This window comes from Capra hircus, chromosome 18, assembly GCF_001704415.2.
Source record: "Capra hircus breed San Clemente chromosome 18, ASM170441v1, whole genome shotgun sequence".
NCBI lineage: Eukaryota > Metazoa > Chordata > Mammalia > Artiodactyla > Bovidae > Capra > Capra hircus.
This window is the reverse complement of record NC_030825.1, coordinates 35640239-35657709: the sequence shown is the minus strand read 5'-3', so window position 1 is coordinate 35657709 and position 17471 is coordinate 35640239. Positions and strand designations below refer to the sequence as shown.

At 45.3% G+C, this 17471-nt stretch overlaps 1 protein-coding gene across 1 annotated transcript in view; it reads left to right on the top strand.

Annotated features, from left to right (window-relative positions):
* CMTM4 (CKLF like MARVEL transmembrane domain containing 4) overlaps positions 1-17471 on the top strand; it is a 79095-nt gene that overhangs the window by 53173 nt on the left and 8451 nt on the right. Inside the window, exons 2-3 of the mRNA XM_018062087.1 lie at positions 9403-9579; positions 17204-17302. Of these exons, the coding sequence (XP_017917576.1) occupies positions 9403-9579; positions 17204-17302 (276 nt within the window). The remainder of the gene's footprint in view (positions 1-9402; positions 9580-17203; positions 17303-17471) is intronic.

Sequence of the window (17471 nt, the reverse complement as noted above, 5' to 3'; positions counted from 1 at the left end):
CATCCCATTGGTGAGAGCGTGTGTGTGTGTGTGTGTGTGTGTGTGTGTGTGTGTGTGTGTGTGTGTGTGTGTGTGTGTGTGTGTGTGTGTGTGTGTGTGTGTGTGTGTGTGTGTGTGTGTGTGTGTGTGTGTGTGTGTGTACATGCTAAGTTGCTTCAGTCGTGTCTAGCCCGTCAGGCTCCTCTGTCATGAAGATTCTCCAGGCAAGAAAACTGGAGTGGGTTGCCATGCCCTCCTCCAGGGGATCTTCCTGACCCACGGATCAAACCTGCATCTCTTTTGTCTCCAGCATCGGCAGGCGGGTTCTTTACCACTAGCGCCACCTGGGTAGCCCAGGCTGCCTTTTTCCTATCTTTTTTTAATGAAATGAGCAATATTATGTTGGTTTCAGGTGTACGACAAAGTATAAGATTCAGATGTATATATATACACACATATATATATATACATGCATGTACACATATATATACATGAGCATATCATATGTTAGGCCTTGGAGATGATGAACTTTTCTGATAAAGAAATGGGACTGATGTGGATTTTGGAGGGTGACTTTCATTTTCCCTTCAAGTGTATAATATCATTTTAAAATATTCATGACTAGTTTCAAAACAAATAAATGATTCTTAGAAGTCACTAAAACGTAGCTCATAATAAATATGGATGTTTCCCCAAAGTGTTTACACATAAAATTATTTAATTAAAAAAATACACATACTTATTGTAGAAATTTTGGAAAGTAACAGAAGCCTAAATTTAAAAAAAAAATCCACAATCCTGCCACATAGATGGATCCCTGAAATTCCAAATGTTTTATACTTTTCTTTGTTTTGAAAAAATTTAAATAATATAGTCAATATCTTTACCTTAACAGTCTGTTGTGAATTGATTTGTAGGGAATTTCTTGGTGGTTCAGGGATTAAGACTCTGAGCTTCCAATGCAGGGGCCTGCGTTCCATCCCTGATCCGGGAACTAAGATCCTACAAGCTGTACAGCCAAAAAAAAAAAGAATTGATCTGTAAAACCATTTGAATATGGTATCTTCAACAGTGAGTGATATAGTAATGTATCTATCCTGCAAAAATTTTCATTGTAGTAAATACCCAAGACCTGTTGTGCAGGTTTAACTCTATGCCAAGGTGCCCTTTTTAGTCAGTATGAGCTTGAGTATGCCATAGTAACAAACAAACCTAAAATCTCCATGGCTTAGGACAAGGGAGGTTTCCTTCTCCCCCATGTCATGTGCTCATCTCAGGTCAGTGGGAAGCTGGCTGCCCATCAGCCTCACTCAGAGGCCACCCCCACCAGAAACACTACTGGCCAGCTGGAGGAGAAGCATCATGAAGTTGCTCACAGTTCCTGAAGGAAGCCAGAAGTAACAGGTGTCTCATCCACTCACCTTTCTTTGTCCAAACTCAGAAGCAGAGCCAGGTTTTGAGAGGCTTGAGACTCATATAATTTTGGAGACCCACTCTTAGGAAAAAGGTTTAGAATTAACAATATAAAACTAGGTACAATAGTATTTAAGAATGAGAAGCACACAAAATTACAAATTTTAGAAGTATTTTCCTTCCTTTTTTTTTTTTTTTGGCCTCCACTAAGATACGGAGAAGGCAATGGCACCCCATTCCTGTACTCTTGCCTGGAAAATCCCATGGATGGAGGAGGCTGGTAGGCTGCAGTCCATGGGTCGCGAAGAGTTGGACATGACTGAGTGACTTCACTTTCACTTTTCACTTTCATGCATTGGAGAAGGAAATAGCAACCCACTCCAGTGTTCTTGCCTGGAGAGTCCCAGGGACAGCGGAGCCTGGTGGTCTGCCGTCTATGGGGTTGCACAGAGTCGGACACGACTGAAGTGACTTAGCAGCCGTTAAGATAGATGGTATTTGAATGTTAGTATGATCAGTTAATTTTGAAAAAGTGCACAAAAATTGATCTGAAGTTTAGGAGGACATCAGAGCAATCTGGGGCTTCCCAGGTGGCACTAGTGGTAAAGAATTCACCTGCCAAGGCAGGAGATGCAAGAGACGCGGGTTCGATCCCTGCGTTGGGAAGATCCCCTGGAGAACCCACTCCAGTATTCTTGCCTGGAGGATCCCATGGACAGAGAGCCTGGCGTGTTATAGTCCATGGGGTGGCAAAGAGTTGGACATGACTGAGGGACATAGCACACACCGGCCAATTCAAGCTTTAGTTTGCCCACTCCCTTGTGTCGGGTGATGTCATTACACAATCAATATACTCTTATACTGCATACGTCAACTTGTTGATGGGTGTGTGTAGGAAGCTGTCATTGGAACATTTGTCTCTTCAGGCTGTTGCTATGCGTTGGAGGCAGCTTTGTGTTTCATTTTATTTGGGACTGTCAGACTTTGTCAGTCCAAGATTTGTCAGATACTTTATAATGTGATCTGATACACTGGCTACGTAAATTATATTAATCTCCCACACATAGGTATTTTCCCTTTATAGTACTGCTGCAGGTTTCTGCCCTATGAATCCTGGAATTCTCATCAGTTCTATTTCATGTGATGCCCACCAAAATGGGAGGAAAGGTACAGTGTGTTTATAATTGGATACTGTGCCTTATGGGGTATATCCCTGTTGGGAAATAACTTCCATTTAGGCACCGATGAAAAGAGAATTGTCCACTGACGACTGTTTCACGCATTTGATGATCTGAAGAATTCTCCTGCTAAAAATTCTAGCTTCTGGCCCCTTGTGATTTCAAACCCCTTCTTCCTTCGCCACTCAGACACTTCTAACTTGGCATGGAAGGGCATGTTGATCTTGTGAATTTTAAGGCCTGTTTCTTCATCATGATGTCAGATCAGCACATATCTAGAGGCCATTGCTGCAGAGGGGAGACTAAGTGGCTGTCCGTGGAAGTGACCGCTAGACCCAAATTCAGTCTCTTTCACTCAGCTTCCAATTAACCGACTCCCCAAAATGCCCACCGTTACTCCATCACCACTGGCAAAAGGCATTGTAATGGATGGGAAGTTGAGGCACAAGCTTCATCATCCTGAAAATAAATTCGCCCTGGGAAACTCAGCCCCAATCTCCAACCCTACCGTGAGCCCGGAAGTCAGAGAACAGGCTGTACTGTGAACCATACTGTTGTTAGCACAGTGCTCCAGAAGGGTCCTGATGGTTTTCACTTCCACCAGTAGTAACAGGGGGTTATTTTTAAAGTTTTATGTCATCTTAATCAGCCAGCTGTTTGCCCCCCATCCATGCTTTTTGACGTTGCCAGTCATAATCAGCCATAGTTGTGGAAATTTGACAACCTTTTTTGTTTTTTAATTTATTTTAATTGGAGGCCAATTACTTTACAATATTGTGATGGTTTTTTGCCATACATCAATATGAATTGGCCATTGCCATATATGTGCCCCTCCCTCCTGAACCCCCTCCCCATCCCAACCCTTCAGGTTGTTACAGAGCACTGACAACCTGTTAATATCAACACCTGTCAAGCAAATATTTACTCCTGAGCAGTTGGTAGGTGCTACGCAGAATGGACTCTCTTCCAGGGTGCACCTGTGATCTCCTGGTGAGCAAATGCAACGGCTCTTCCTTATTTACATCTTTTTTAACATCTCTGTACAGTCTTACATGCATCTTTGTTTACTGCGGAGTTGTTATAAGTTGAATTGCTTTTGATTCTGTAGGTGCTTCGAAGCTGTTGGCTTCCAGTGTAACTTTGAGTCCCTGTTTTCTTTCTTTTTGGCCATGCCACACAGCATACGGGATCTTAGTTCCCCAACCAGGAATGAAACCCATGTCTCTTGCAGTGGAAGTGCGGGGTCCTAACCACTGGACTACTTGAGTCTCTGTTTTCTTATTGGCTATTAGATAGGTTTTACTTCAACAATGATTGTTAGATTTGACTGTGCTGGAGGAAATTTGACATTTGCTGTACCAAAAGGCAGGCAAAAAAAAAAAAGTATTCTCCTTACTAGAATTTATGGTCAGTTCATTTATGAGAAAGGGGGCAAGAATATACAATAGAGAAAAGACAGTCTTTTCAGTAAGTGGTGCTGGGAAAACTGGACAGCTCTGTGTAAAAGAATGAAAATAGAACATTCTCTAACACCATATACAAAAATTTAAAAATTGGCTTGAAGACCTGAATGTAAGACCATAAAACTCCTAGAAGAAAACATAGGCAGAACACTGTTTGACACATGTGGCTTCTAAAATATAGCACAAATGAACTTATCAATGTATAAAACAGAAACAGACTCACAGACGTAGAGAATAGGCTTGTGGTTGACAAGGGGGAGAGGGGATGGGAGAGGTACGGATTGGGAGTGTGGGATTAGCAGATACAAACTATTGTATATAGAATGGATAAACGATAAGGTCCCTGCTCGGGGAACTGAGACCCCACGAGCCTGCTGCTGCTGCTGCTGCTTAGTCCCTTCAGTCCGGCTCTGTCGACCCTGTGGACTGTAGCCCGCCAGGCTCCTTCGTCCATGGGGACTCTCCAGGCAAGAGTACTTGAATGGGTTGCCATGCCCTCCTCCAGGGCATCTTCCCAGCTCGGATCAAACCCCAGTCTTCTGCATTGCAGGTGGATTCTTTACCATCTGAGCCACCAGGGAAGCCCCAGCACCACAAGAGAAGGTCGACAAGTCACAACTGAGACCCAACACACCCAAATTTTTTAAAACAGTGTATGGTTTATGTTAAGAGTATTACAAACCACCTAAACACCTATCAGTGGGTATTACTGTATGTCTGTAGTTGTGTATGTGTGTGTATTTATGTCTAACTCTTGTGATACTGTGATTTGGGATAATGAAATATGTATTTGGTCTTCATTCCATTTCTGGCACAGAGCTCTTAAAACTCGTGGAATTTCCTAAGTGATAAGAGGTGTTTGATGTCTATATTTTTTATATTTACAACAAATCTCTTTCAGCCACACCTGAGTGTGTTAAATGAGATGATTTTTGGAAAGCTCCTAAAGGATGGGGGCTGATTGCCAAGGGAAGCAACCAGGTGATAAGAGAGTTGGAACTTTTAACCTTACCTGCCGACTTCTGGAAAGGGAAGGAGACTCCAGATTAAACTCTATAAAAACGCTTGAACAGGATTGATCTTCCATGTTGGTGAGCCAAAGCACATCCAAGTGCTGGGGGTGGGTGTGCTTCAAATTCCAGACAGACAGAGGTTCCTGTAATTGAGACCCTTCTGGACTTTGCCTTGTGTATCTCTTTATCTGACTCTTCAATTGTATCCTTTAATAACTTTATAATAAACTAAAGTGAACTTTGTAGTAAATCTAGAACCTTCTCATAGAGGCCTTCCATGGTCACTCTGCCTAAAATTTCCAACACCCTTGTCCTAGTTACATTTCATCTTCCTTCCCTGCTTTGATTTTTCTCCTTTGTACTTATCACTGTCTAATATGATACATTTTAAAATTTAATTAAAAAAAACTCTTCGTTAGCATATGAGCTAAAGAACAGGGAATTTTGTCTGTTCTGTGCACTCCTGTGTTGAATGGCCTATCTGATTTGCATATTCTTGAAACCATTTTTATTTTAATATGTAAGAATGTAGGTGTTACCTTCCCACACAAATATGGTTGAAGTTAGCATACCAGAAACATTTGTAACTCATCAGTAGAGTGTATTATTTCTTGCCTAAGATTACTAGATCCAATTACAGGGGTTAAAAAAAATTTTTTTTTTCTGGAGTTTCCCTTATATAAACTATTTCTTTGTGATTTGATTGTAAGTCAGGCATATAATTCAGATGGAGAATTAAAGTGTCTGGTTCCGTAGAGAGTTAGGAGAGCCATTGGAAGCAGAAAGTGTGTGCTTAAAAGGCCTGTAATTGTAACGTGTTGACTGTGAAGAAAGCTGAGCGCCGAAGAATTGATGCTTTTGAACTGTGGTGTTGGAGAAGACTCTTGAGAGTCCCTTGGACTGCAAGGAGATCCAACCAGTCCATCCTAAAGGAGATCAGCCCTGGGTGTTCTTTGGAAGGAATGATGCTAAAGCTGAAACTTCAATACTTTGGCCACCTCATGCGAAGAGTTGACTCATTGGAAAAGACTGATGCTGGGAGGGATTGGGGGCAAGAGGAGAAGGGGACGACCCAGGATGAGATGGCTGGATGGCATCATCGACTCAATGGACATGAGTCTGAGTGAACTCTGGGAGTTGGTGATGGACAGAGAGGCTGGCGTGCTGCGATTCATGGGGTCGCAGAGTCGGATGCAACTGAAATGAAATGAACTGAACTGACGTGGAAATATGGAAAGACTACATATTGTTAAACAGGCATGGAAAAAGGAGAGTCTCCCTTCCTTTCATGTGGAGACTGATGAGTCTGTCAGGAATTGTTGGGGTGGGTTTGTAGAGGCTCCCTGAGCCCCCATTTACCTGCTTTGTGTAGGTTCGTGTGCTTGGTGCCTTGGGAGTGAAGGGAGGTGGACTGGCCCCTGCCATCTGAGAGCTCAGGGAGCAGAGATGTGTAGTGGCAGGTATAAAAGATGGGATGCAACCGCAGATAAAGCTTTCCTGGGGGAGGTGGGGATCAGTCATGTGTGGCGGGGAGAAGCGACATCAGGGAGCACAGTGGGAGGAGGTGAGCTGATCAAGGCACGAGTCGGACCCCTGGAGGAAAAGAAGGGCCCCAGAGTAGCCTGGGCCTTCTGTTTTCCCCATGTTTCAGTCATCTGGGGATCTTGTCAAAAAGCAGATTCTGACTCTGGGGGTCAAGGAGGGGAGGCAGAGAGTCTGCATTTTCATCTATAACAAGCTCCCTGGTGATGCTGATGTTGCTGGTCTTGAGGACAGACCTGGGACCACAGAGCTGCCTGCCCATTCTTCCTCCACCTTGGAGATAGAGGTCAGCCTGGAAGCTCTGGCATAGGCTTGACAGGTGGTAGGTGGTGAGGAGCTGGGTTACAGAAGTAGGGTACAGGCCAGGAGCCCAAGACTGGTCTGGTTTTAGGTGTAAGACCACCTGACTTTTCCTTGATCACAGGGCCATTAAACTCAGGCCCTGGGCCTCCTCCTGCTCCTGAAATGTCGCTTTAAAAGTTGACCTGTGATTTTCATTGACACCTATTTGCCTTCACAATCTCTGATCTCTTAGGACATATTGCTAGAGAGTGTTACTTTGGTCTTTCAGAAAGAAAGTGTTTCTAATGTTGGTAGATTTTAAATATTTTTATAAACTTCCCAGGCTGTCTCTTCATGATCAAATCCAATGATAAACTTGAAAATATTTATTTGGCCACATCAGGTCTTAGCTAGGGCCTGCAGGATCTCTGTGGCAACATACAAGATCTTTCGCTGCAGCATTTGGGCTCTCAAGTTGTGGCGCTCGGGCTTAGTTGCCCCCAGGCACGTGGGATCTTAGTTCCCCAACCAACGGATGAGCTTGCATCCCCCACATTGCAAGGTAGAATCATTCATCATTTAGTGATGCTGAGTCTTAGTTGTGGCACAGATGGTCTTAGGCGCATCACATGGATTCTCATTCGGGCACCTCGACTCTCTAGTTGTGCTGCTCAGGCTTAACTGCTCTGCAGCAAATGGGTTCTTAGTTCCCCAACCAAGGATTGAACCCTCGTCCCCAGCATTGCAAGGTGGATTCTTTTTTTTTTTTGCAAGGTGGATTCTTAACCGCTGGACCGCCAGGGAAGTCCCTCCAATGATAAACATTTTAAAAAGCACGGCTCATAAATTAATTGTAGTTGTTGTTCAGGCACCAGGTCATGTCCAACTCTTTGTGACCCCATGGACTACAGCATGCCAGGCCTCCCTGTCCCTCACTATCTCCCAGAGTTTGCTGAAACTCATGTCCATTGAGTTGGTGATGCTATACAACCATCTCATCCTCTGCTGCTGATTTCTCCTTTCACACCTAATGATTTAATTAGGTGGGCCTTATTTTTGGGTAGGACTTCTAAATGGAGGGGTTATACAAGTCCTTCTGTATATTGTCTGTATATTGTCACCCTGCTTATTTAACTTCTATGCAGAGTACATCATGAGAAACGCTGGGCTGGAAGAGACACAAGCTGGAATCAAGATTGCTGAGAGAAATATCAATAACCTCAGATATGCAGATGACACCACCTTTATGGCAGAAAGTGAAGAGGAGCTAAAAAGCCTCTTGATGAAAGTGAAAGAGGAGAGTGAAAAAGTTGGCTTAAAGCTCAACATTCAGAAAACTAAGATCATGGCATCTGGTCCCATCACTTCATGGGAAATAGATGGGGAAACAGTAGAAACAGTGTCAGACTTTATTTTTTGGGCTCCAAAATCACTGCAGATGGTGACTGCAGCCATGAAATTAAAAGACGCTTACTCCTTGGAAGAAAAGTTATGAGCAACCTAGATAGTATATTCAAAAGCAGAGACATTACTTTGCCGGCTAAGGTCCGTCTAGTCAAGGCTATGGTTTTTCCAGTGGTCATGTGTGGATGTGAGAGTTGGACTGTGAAGAAGGCTGAGTGCCGAAGAATTGATGCTTTTGAACTGTGGTGTTGGAGAAGACTCTTGAGAGTCCCTTGGACTGCAAGGAGATCCAACCAGTCCATTCTGAAGGAGATCAATCCTGGGATTTCTTTGGAAGGAATGATGCTAAAGCTGAAGCTCCAGTACTTTGGCCACCTGATGCGAAGAGTTGACTCATTGGAAAAGATTCTGATGCTGGGAGAGATTGGGGGCAGGAGGAGAAGGGGACGACCCAGGATGAGATGGCTGGATGGCATCACGGACTCAATGGACGTGAGTCTGAGTGAACTCCAGGAGATGGTGATGGACAGGGAGGCCTGGTGTGCTGCAATTCATGGGGTCTCAAAGAGTCAGACACGACTGAGCGACTAAACTGAACTGATACAAGTCCTTCTAAAGCTGTCTCAGTCAGCCTCATAGTCAGACCTCACACAAGTCTCAGTCAGCCTGTGTGATATCAGCTGAACCAGAAGGGTAGTTGCAAATATTTTAACATGGACACCACCAGGACCCGGCCCTGTTAATGTTTGACATCACCCTGATAGAGACTGTGAGTGAGAAACGTGCGGAGGCGGTGTCCACTTACTGGGGCAGAGGCAGAACTGAAAGCACTGTGAGCCTGCTCGTCTCTGCTTCCTCACGGGGGCTGCACGTGCCAGCCTGGTGCCGGCGTCCTGTGGTGGCATGGTTGTTCACATGTGGACCTTTCATTAACGCCCCTGTACCTATTCTTACGTAAGAATTGGATCAGGTCACCTTCCTATCTGTGATACTGCCGTCCCCAGGGGAAAGCTCCGTGGTTGTTGTGTTGGGGTGGCATTTGAGTTTTATTTAAAGGAGACAGGCCTGTGTGTCCACAGATGTGTGCTAACCATACATGTTTATGTGTGTTTGCAATTTTCTTCCCAGGTCTTGGCCCTGATCGCATTCATCTGCATAGAGACCATCATGGAATGCTCCCCGTGTGAAGGCCTCTACTTTTTTGAGTTTGTGAGCTGCAGTGCGTTTGTGGTGACCGGAGTCTTGCTGATTCTGTTCAGTCTCAACCTTCACATGAGAATTCCCCAGATCAACTGGAACCTGACAGTGAGTAAAAGTCATGTTCTCTGACTAGGAAAGGATCGAGTCGAGTGCTCCACGGCTCCCAGGAAAATGAGGAACCATTCCATGGCATGTTTGGGACTGGTTCATTTTGATACATAAGTATTCCCTTGTAATACAACTGTGAAATTTTAAATTTCCATCCTGGGTTGAATAACATGACTGCAGAATTAATGGGACCTTCACTAATGACAGAAACATAATGATTATTCTGACTTCTTTAAAGATGTCATTTCAATTTGGAGATCCTTTGAGACGATTGGTAATGTTGATATTTATAGAATATGGGAAAGAGAGCATGGAATGAATACATTTGCATATTTTCACACTGGACCTGAAAGCCGTTTGCAAAAGTGCTGATTCGGGAAGAGCTGAAAATATGAATGAAATTGCCATTAACTTGTGAAACCTAGGAAATATTATTACTATTAAATTCAGAGCAGCTGGGGGGCCCCAGAGGCTTTGCTGGGTTGATCAGCGAGTCTTGAGGAAATGTGTCCTTTGCTCTCCATGGTTTGGGGCTCTTAACTCTGACGGCCCTTAGTCTCTGATCGGCAGGGGAAGCTCAGGGCCGGTCACTCCCAGGCCCCCTTTCCTGGACTTGTGTGACTTGTCCCTGCTGTGCCAAGCAGGAGAGTGAACTTAACAGCACTTTGTTGTCTTGATATTTCTTTGCAAATAAGCACGTGCAGGATCTCAAAGAGAGCCAGTCAGAGAGACACAGGAAGGCCCTATCAGCCGCCTCGGGTTTCGGGGGAGGGGCTCTGAGCCCGCTTGCGCTCACGTGGGCTCCTCTCCAGCACTGAAAACCATGGCCTGGAGCGCCAGAGCCCCGGAGGAAGCAGCCTGGCTGGTCGCCTTGCCTGGCAGGGCCACTCCCATGGTGTTCCAGTGGGGGAACCAAGAGGTGACCATCTTCCTGACAGAGTGCAGTCTGCATCATTCAGACCCTTTTAGGAAGAAAAATAAAAGGAGAACTGGGCTAGAAAAGTTGTCCATTGAAAAGTTGGTTTCATCCTGACATTGAAAAGGAAGAAATAAGCTCTAAAACCTCAAGATTTACTGGAGGCATTTCATCACAGTTTTTGGTGACAGGTTTTAGTGTCTAGCTCTTTTTAAGATAAAGTCTATGTTAAAGAAAATGCTTCTAGTGTTGTGATCTAAATTGACTGTAACGAACAGGCAGTGCAAGAGTACCTCGCAGACCTCCCCCAACCAGCATGCAGGCTCTGTGGGGGCAAGGTCATCGTCATGGGGTAGGGTACATTGGAAACCCATACCCCTAGTGTCTGCCTCTGCAGCTGCTGCTAAGTCGCGTCAGTTGTGTCCGATTCTGCGCAACCCCATAGATGGCAGCCTACGAGGCTCCCCCATCCCTGGGATTCTCCAGGCAGGAACGCTGGAGTGGGCTGCCATTTCCTTCTCCAACGCATGAAAGTGAAAAACGAAAGTGAAGTCGCTCAGTCGTGCACGACTCTTACCAACCTCATGGACTACAGCCTACCAGGCTTCTCCACCCATGGGATTTTCCAGGAAAGAGTATTGGAGGGGGGTGCCATTGCCTTCTTAGACACTCTGCTAGAGTGTCTAAGGCCAAAATAAATACCTTTGAGGGAGGCGCTGGGCTGGGCTCTGAATAAAATCACACCAGAGATCCTGTTTGACAAAGAAGCAGCTACTAAGATGGTTAAGACCCAGGGGCTTTGAGTTAGGCTACCCTGTCTGTATTCAAGTCCAGGGTGGCTCTTAAGAGCTGTATATGACCCTGGGCCAGTCACTTAGAGCCCCCAAGTGCAGATAGGGTTGTTTTAAGAGTGAAATGAGACAAGTGTGCACAGAGGCTCCAAACCAGTGGGCACTGCTGCCAGTATGAGAAATAGTAGCTTTACTGTGAGTCAGAGGCCATTGGTGTCTGTCAGCCACGTCATTCTCCTGTAGACTTCACCAGCTTTGACTTCACACCCTGAATTCTGTCTTATCTACTTATTTGACAGCCATAAATTTATTAGAAGACTTCATACCTCACTCAATTGTATAACATAGGCAATTATAGCCATTTTCTTACAATAACTTCTAAGGGAGTAGAATCTGCAAAAATACTGAGTCACTCTGCTGTACACCTTCCTTTTTTTTTTTTTTTTTTTTTAAAGAAAGAATTGCCAGGAATTCCTGGCAGTCCACTGGTTAGGACTCTGCACTTTCACTGCCGTGGGCCCGGGTTCAATCCCTGGTTGAGGGACTAAGATCCCACAAGCGGTGTGGTGTGGCCAAAATAATAAATAAATAAATAAACAGTTAATTTTAAAAGGACCCCTGATCCCAGATCACCATAACAACAAAAAAGACTTCAGGTTCTAATTAATTTGTTCAGGACTTTATCTCCAGAAATACCTATTTGGTGAGCTTTCTTAAATACCTAGTTTTTCTGTTTTAACCGTGAAAGTCTTTCCACTGGTTGGCAACCACATGTTGGGGGTTGTATCAAAATGCATCTTTTTCACTGGAAAGTTAACATCCCTCCTTTTCTTTAGGATGGCGTTGGCTGGGGCAGATGACTGGGTGGTGCCCCTGGCCTCCTCTCCCACCCTGTCCCTCCGTCCTTCCGCCCTTTTCCTACCACTGACTACCAGGGTCTCCCACTCCCCGTAGCTGGCAGTCAGAGCCCTCCAGCCCTGGAAGCTCAGTCAGACTTTGTAGAGGAGGGAGGTCCGCACATGTCTGCTCTACTTCCCTACTTCCTGATCTCTCTTCTCAGCTTTTATTGTCAAATACAGCATATTCAGAGAAATCTGTAGAAGTCAAAGGACAGTTTAGTGAAGAATGATAAAGACTGTGTAGCCAGACCTCTGGGTCAAGAGTTAGGACAGTGTCAACACCCTACAAGCCTCCCATGTGTCTCTTCCAAACATGGGGACTACCTTTTCCCCTCTACCATCCACTCCCCTGACACTCCGTCCTTGAAAATCCTCTGGTCAGGATCACTGGGGGATGGCTGTGCTCCTGGATCCTCTGCCCTCTTCCCAGTCCCGCCGCCCCCCACCAATTGTTTCAGCCCTGGAGTGCGCCCTCAGTCTCTCCTGCCCTGCTCTCTCCTCTTGCCTCTGATGACACCACAGTCTGTTTTTCTTCTTCCTCTTATGTTCCTCCTTTGATGGCCTTTGTGGTGTCTGCTGTCCTCAGGTCAGGACAGGTGTTTCCTGCCCTGAGAACCCAGGCTGGGTGCTCTGGTGAGCTGAGAGCAGTCTGGAGCCACCCAGAGGGGCCACCTGCAGAGTCCTGAGGCTTTGCTCTGACTCATTGTGTGGTGGTTTGTGACACCACTTTTGACACCAAATATATAGGGTTTTTTTTTTCCCCTACACCAAATCTGTGTAGTTTTTCCACACTGAGTAATTCTCTAAGACCAACTGTGCTGTGCTTAGTCGCTCAGTCGTGTCTGACTTTGGCTCCTCTGACCATGGGGACTCTCTTGGGTATTCAGCAATTCAGTTTAGTTCTGACACTAATTCCTGGAGTTAAGGCAGACTCTACAGGTTAAAGGGCAACTAAGGGCACTCAGGAAATGTTAAAGAATCTGGGACAAAGACCAAATATATATTTTTCATTATGCCAAACTCATCTTTTCTAGAACTCAACTTCCTCGAGGCCCTTTATTAGAGGTGTCTTGGATCCTAATTAGGTTAGAACTCAGTGAGACACTGGGAGTTGTACGATTGGCGCAGTAGGCCCTCTATAGATGGTAGTTGCCCCATAATTCAGGGGGCTCCAAAGGGGCTTCACTGGTAGCTCAGAAGGTAAAGAATCTGCCTGTAGTGCAGGAGACCTGGGTTCGATCCCTGGGTCGAGAAGATCCCCTGGAGAAGGAAATGGCAACCCGCTCCAGTATTCTTGGCTGGAGAATCCCATGGACAGAGGAGCCTGGTGGGCTACAGTCCATGGGATTGCAGGAGTTGGGCACGACTTAGTGACTAAACCATTCCACAGAAGAGTTCCCGTCCTTTATGTCTCAGTGCAAAAAGAATTTAGCGAGAGGCAAAGTGATAGATAAGAAGTGATTTATTAGAACTGGATGCTTGTGAGGGTTATAAGCAGCTGGGTGAGAGGGCTACAGTTTTAAAATCAAAGGAAAAGTGGGGAGGGGAAAAAGACCACTTTTTTTTCCTCTTTTTTTTTTTTTTTTTTTTAAATAGATGTCATGCCTCCATCATCAGCTCCTCTTCCAGGTTGAGTAGGGGAGTTTTTTTTGTCCCTACCTAATTAAGCCAAGATGGTCATGGGACTGTGGAAATGTTATTTCGGGTCTCAGCACAGTGAGGATCTTTACTTTGAAGTGTCGCCTTTCCATAAATTACTGCTTTTTTAGGTGTGCAGAGAGCATGTCCTAGGGGCCATAACCTGCTGAGCTCCCAGGCAGGCTGTGGGTCTCCTGCGCCATTGTTTGACTGTCTTGGGGCGCGTCTCATGCTTGTGCGGCACGGTTTTGGTGCTCAGGAACCCTGCTTGGTTTTGTAGTTAAGCAAACCTGTTTTCTTAAGTGCCTGTTAACTTACAGGGGTCTCCCGAATTTTTTTACTTACAATCCCTTAGTGGCATCAGCTGTTCAGTGACCTACCCTGTCCCTCTCCTCTGTCTCCGCCACTCTGTCATCAGTACTATGGCCAGTCTCACGGTACCGGGGCTGTCAGGGCACAGTGTGGGCTGAATGGTTGTAAACCTCCTCTCTTACTCGTGTGTAGAACTGACTTCAGCCAGGCGCAGAGCCTGGCTATTAAGCAGTAGGGGTGGGCACCTGTCTGGGGCCAGGCTTTGGGAGCTGAAAGCAAGCACGGGGTAGACGCTAGCTGCTCTTCTGTGTGCTGTGTGTGATGCGGTCTTGTGTGAGGTCTGGGAGAACACAGTGGATTCCTCAGGGGAGGAGGCCTGGAGCAGGTCAGTTGGGGAAGTTCAGAGGAAATGCCAGATTCCAGTTGAGCCTCAAGGGATGAATAGGCACTTGCTGGGCACAGAGTATGGAGGGGTGGGGCGCACTGTAGGGTGGTCCACTCTCTGGGACTGGAGCAGGATCGTGGGCTTAGGGCCCCGTGGGGCTGGGTATGTGATGGAAATGGGCAAGTGACGAGATGGGCGGGCGGTCCGTGAGACCAAGAGGTTGCTCTCCTAAGTCCCAGCCAGTTGTGTTACTTCACGGGACTTTTAAGAACGATTTTTCAGGAACAGCTGAAAGTTGGATGTTTTTTTTTTTTTAAATTTTTGGTTGCACTGGGTCTTCGTGGCAGTGTGAGGACATTCTCTAGTTGTGGCACAGGCTCAGCAGTCGTGGTGCATGGGCTTAGTTGCCCCACAGCATATGGATATGAGTTCCTACACCAAGGATTGAACCCAAATCCCCTGCATTGGGAGGTGGGTTGTTAACCACTGGACCACCAGGGAAGTCCCTGGACTTTTTTTTTTTTCTTTTAAAGAAGTTTCTTATTTATATGAAATGTCCAGGATAGGCAAATCCTTAAAGACAGAAAAGTAATTGGTAGTTGCCTAGGATTAAGGGAAAGGATGAAGAATTAACTGCTAATGAGTATGAGGTTTGTTTTGGAAGTGCTAAAAATGTTCTAAAATTAAATTGTGGTGAATTATATCTCAGTAAAGCTGTTATTAAAATCATATGTGATAGCAGCCGTGCAGGGGTAACTACTTAATACAGGGGTGCAATACTCTAGAATTCCCTAGACTGTCTTTCACAAGTAGATGTATGTTGTGATATGTGAATGCCAAAAAATGGAACCATTAAAGTCAAGCTTTCCCATTTGAACTATCTTGGGTATCTTCCATGTTAAATATAACTATATCATTAGTTTTAATGACTGCATATTGTTCCAGTTGGAAATACCATTTTACTTAACAAGTCTTTGATTCTTCAGTATTTTATCTTCAGTTTTTTGCTCTTTTAAATAACATGATGAACATCCTTATGCTTAGGCGTTTTTGCAACTAGTATGCTATTTAAGATGATTTAAGAAGTGTGCTGTTTAAGAAGATTTCCAAATGTGGAATTCATAGACAAATAACATGCACGTCTTCAGAGGAGATTGGGCATGTTCAGGGTGGTGTAGCTGTAGACACAGGAACCTCTTCAAAATCTCAGCATTTTATCATAAAACATTTCCTCCTGTTTCTGAGTAGCCTTTGGTTTAGAAACTATAATTGTCTTTATCCCTGTAGCTCCTTACCCAGAGTTGTGTGTAACTAAACACATCCAGGTTTAACTTTGTGAAACATTTGTCCTGGCTTCACTCTGGTCACCACTGAAAACTGCCCTGCTGGTAGACCTCTCTGAGTAGAGTTTGTAGTTGTACTTCGCTGCTGTCCATGAGCAGGGGCAGAAGCGGAGGTGCTGGCCAGGAGTGTGGCAGGAGATGCTGCAGGGCTCAGGACTGTTAGGAGGTGAATGTTGCCATCTTTAAGGAGGAGATGGCCCCCAAAGCCAGGCCAGCCGGCAGGACCCACCGGGTGGTGATGATACAGTCGAGCTGGCACCTAAGCATTGTAGGGTTTTGCCTGGTTTCTCTTTCCCTGTAGAGAGCATAGAGGCGCTTTGGTATGACCCAGGCTGTGGGGGTCTAATGCACAACTGGAAATATCAGAAGTAACAATAAACATGCAGGGAACCCTAAGTGTGGGCTAGGCACATGCTTGGTTTTTCATGTACGCTGTTCCACCCAGTCCTTGAAACAACTCTGGAGGGGTGGAGGACTGTGCCCACATATGACATGAGAGGGAAGGTGACCTGTCCACAGTTGTGGGTGGTTAGGCCCCTCGTCTGGGTGTTTATCTGAATCACTGTGCTGTATTCCCCTAGACAAGTAAGACAGGAGCTAAATCTTTGAAGCGTTGGATTTGTAACCTGATTTGCTTTTCCAGGAGCTTAGGGGGAAATCTTCTAGGCTTTAGCATCATGGAGACTTGGAAGACCATGCACGAGGAAGAGAAGTGTGCGGCCTGGCTAAGTGTGTGCTCCAGGTCTGGAAGCAGCACTCTTTATATGTCACAAACGCATGAAGGGGCTTCACCAGTTTAAGTCTATTCTTGTCCATAAGAGGATTTGAACGTGTTTTGAAAAGAAGACAATAGAATTCTACCTGGTAATTAGTGAGTGTGTCCTTGTGGGTTAGCAGTTTGGTTTCTATAATAGGTCATTAAGAAATGGTCATTTAACATGGTGACTTCCTTGGTGGTCCAGTGGTTAAGGCTCTGAGCTTCCTCTGCAGGGGGCATGGGTTCAATACGTGGTCAGGGAAAATGATCCCACATGCCTTGAGGCAAGGTCAAAAAAGAAGAAAGAAAGAAAGGAATGGTAACAGGATGTGTTTGGTTAAAGTGTGGATTTTTCTGTGGTGGTTTATCAAGCAGCATCATTAACTATTTAATTAAATAGGATTAATAGCATCCACTTTGCCTTACTCTGTGCAGTCAATACCCCTGGGCCACCAAAATAAAGATAAGGAGCCATCAGAGAGGCTGGGCATTGTGCTTTTTATGTCAAAAGTTCTTCAGTGATTTTTTTCAGACAAAACCTGCAATGATCCTTTTCAAGTGACTCTATCTTATTCTTTAGGATTTGGTCAACACTGGACTCAGCACTTTCTTTTTCTTTATTGCTTCGATCGTACTGGCTGCTTTAAACCATAAAACCGGAGCAGAAATCGCTGCCGTGGTAAGTGAACGCGAAAGGTCAAAACAAGGCTGGTTCATACACTTTCTGTGCCTTGCTGCTCTGTCCCCTGGGCCTGTGTCCTACTGCTTCTCCTTTAGCCTCTCCTTTGCTAATGATGTCACTGGGCCAGCAGAGGCCCCGGTCCCTTCAGTGCTGTGGTTCTTAAAGT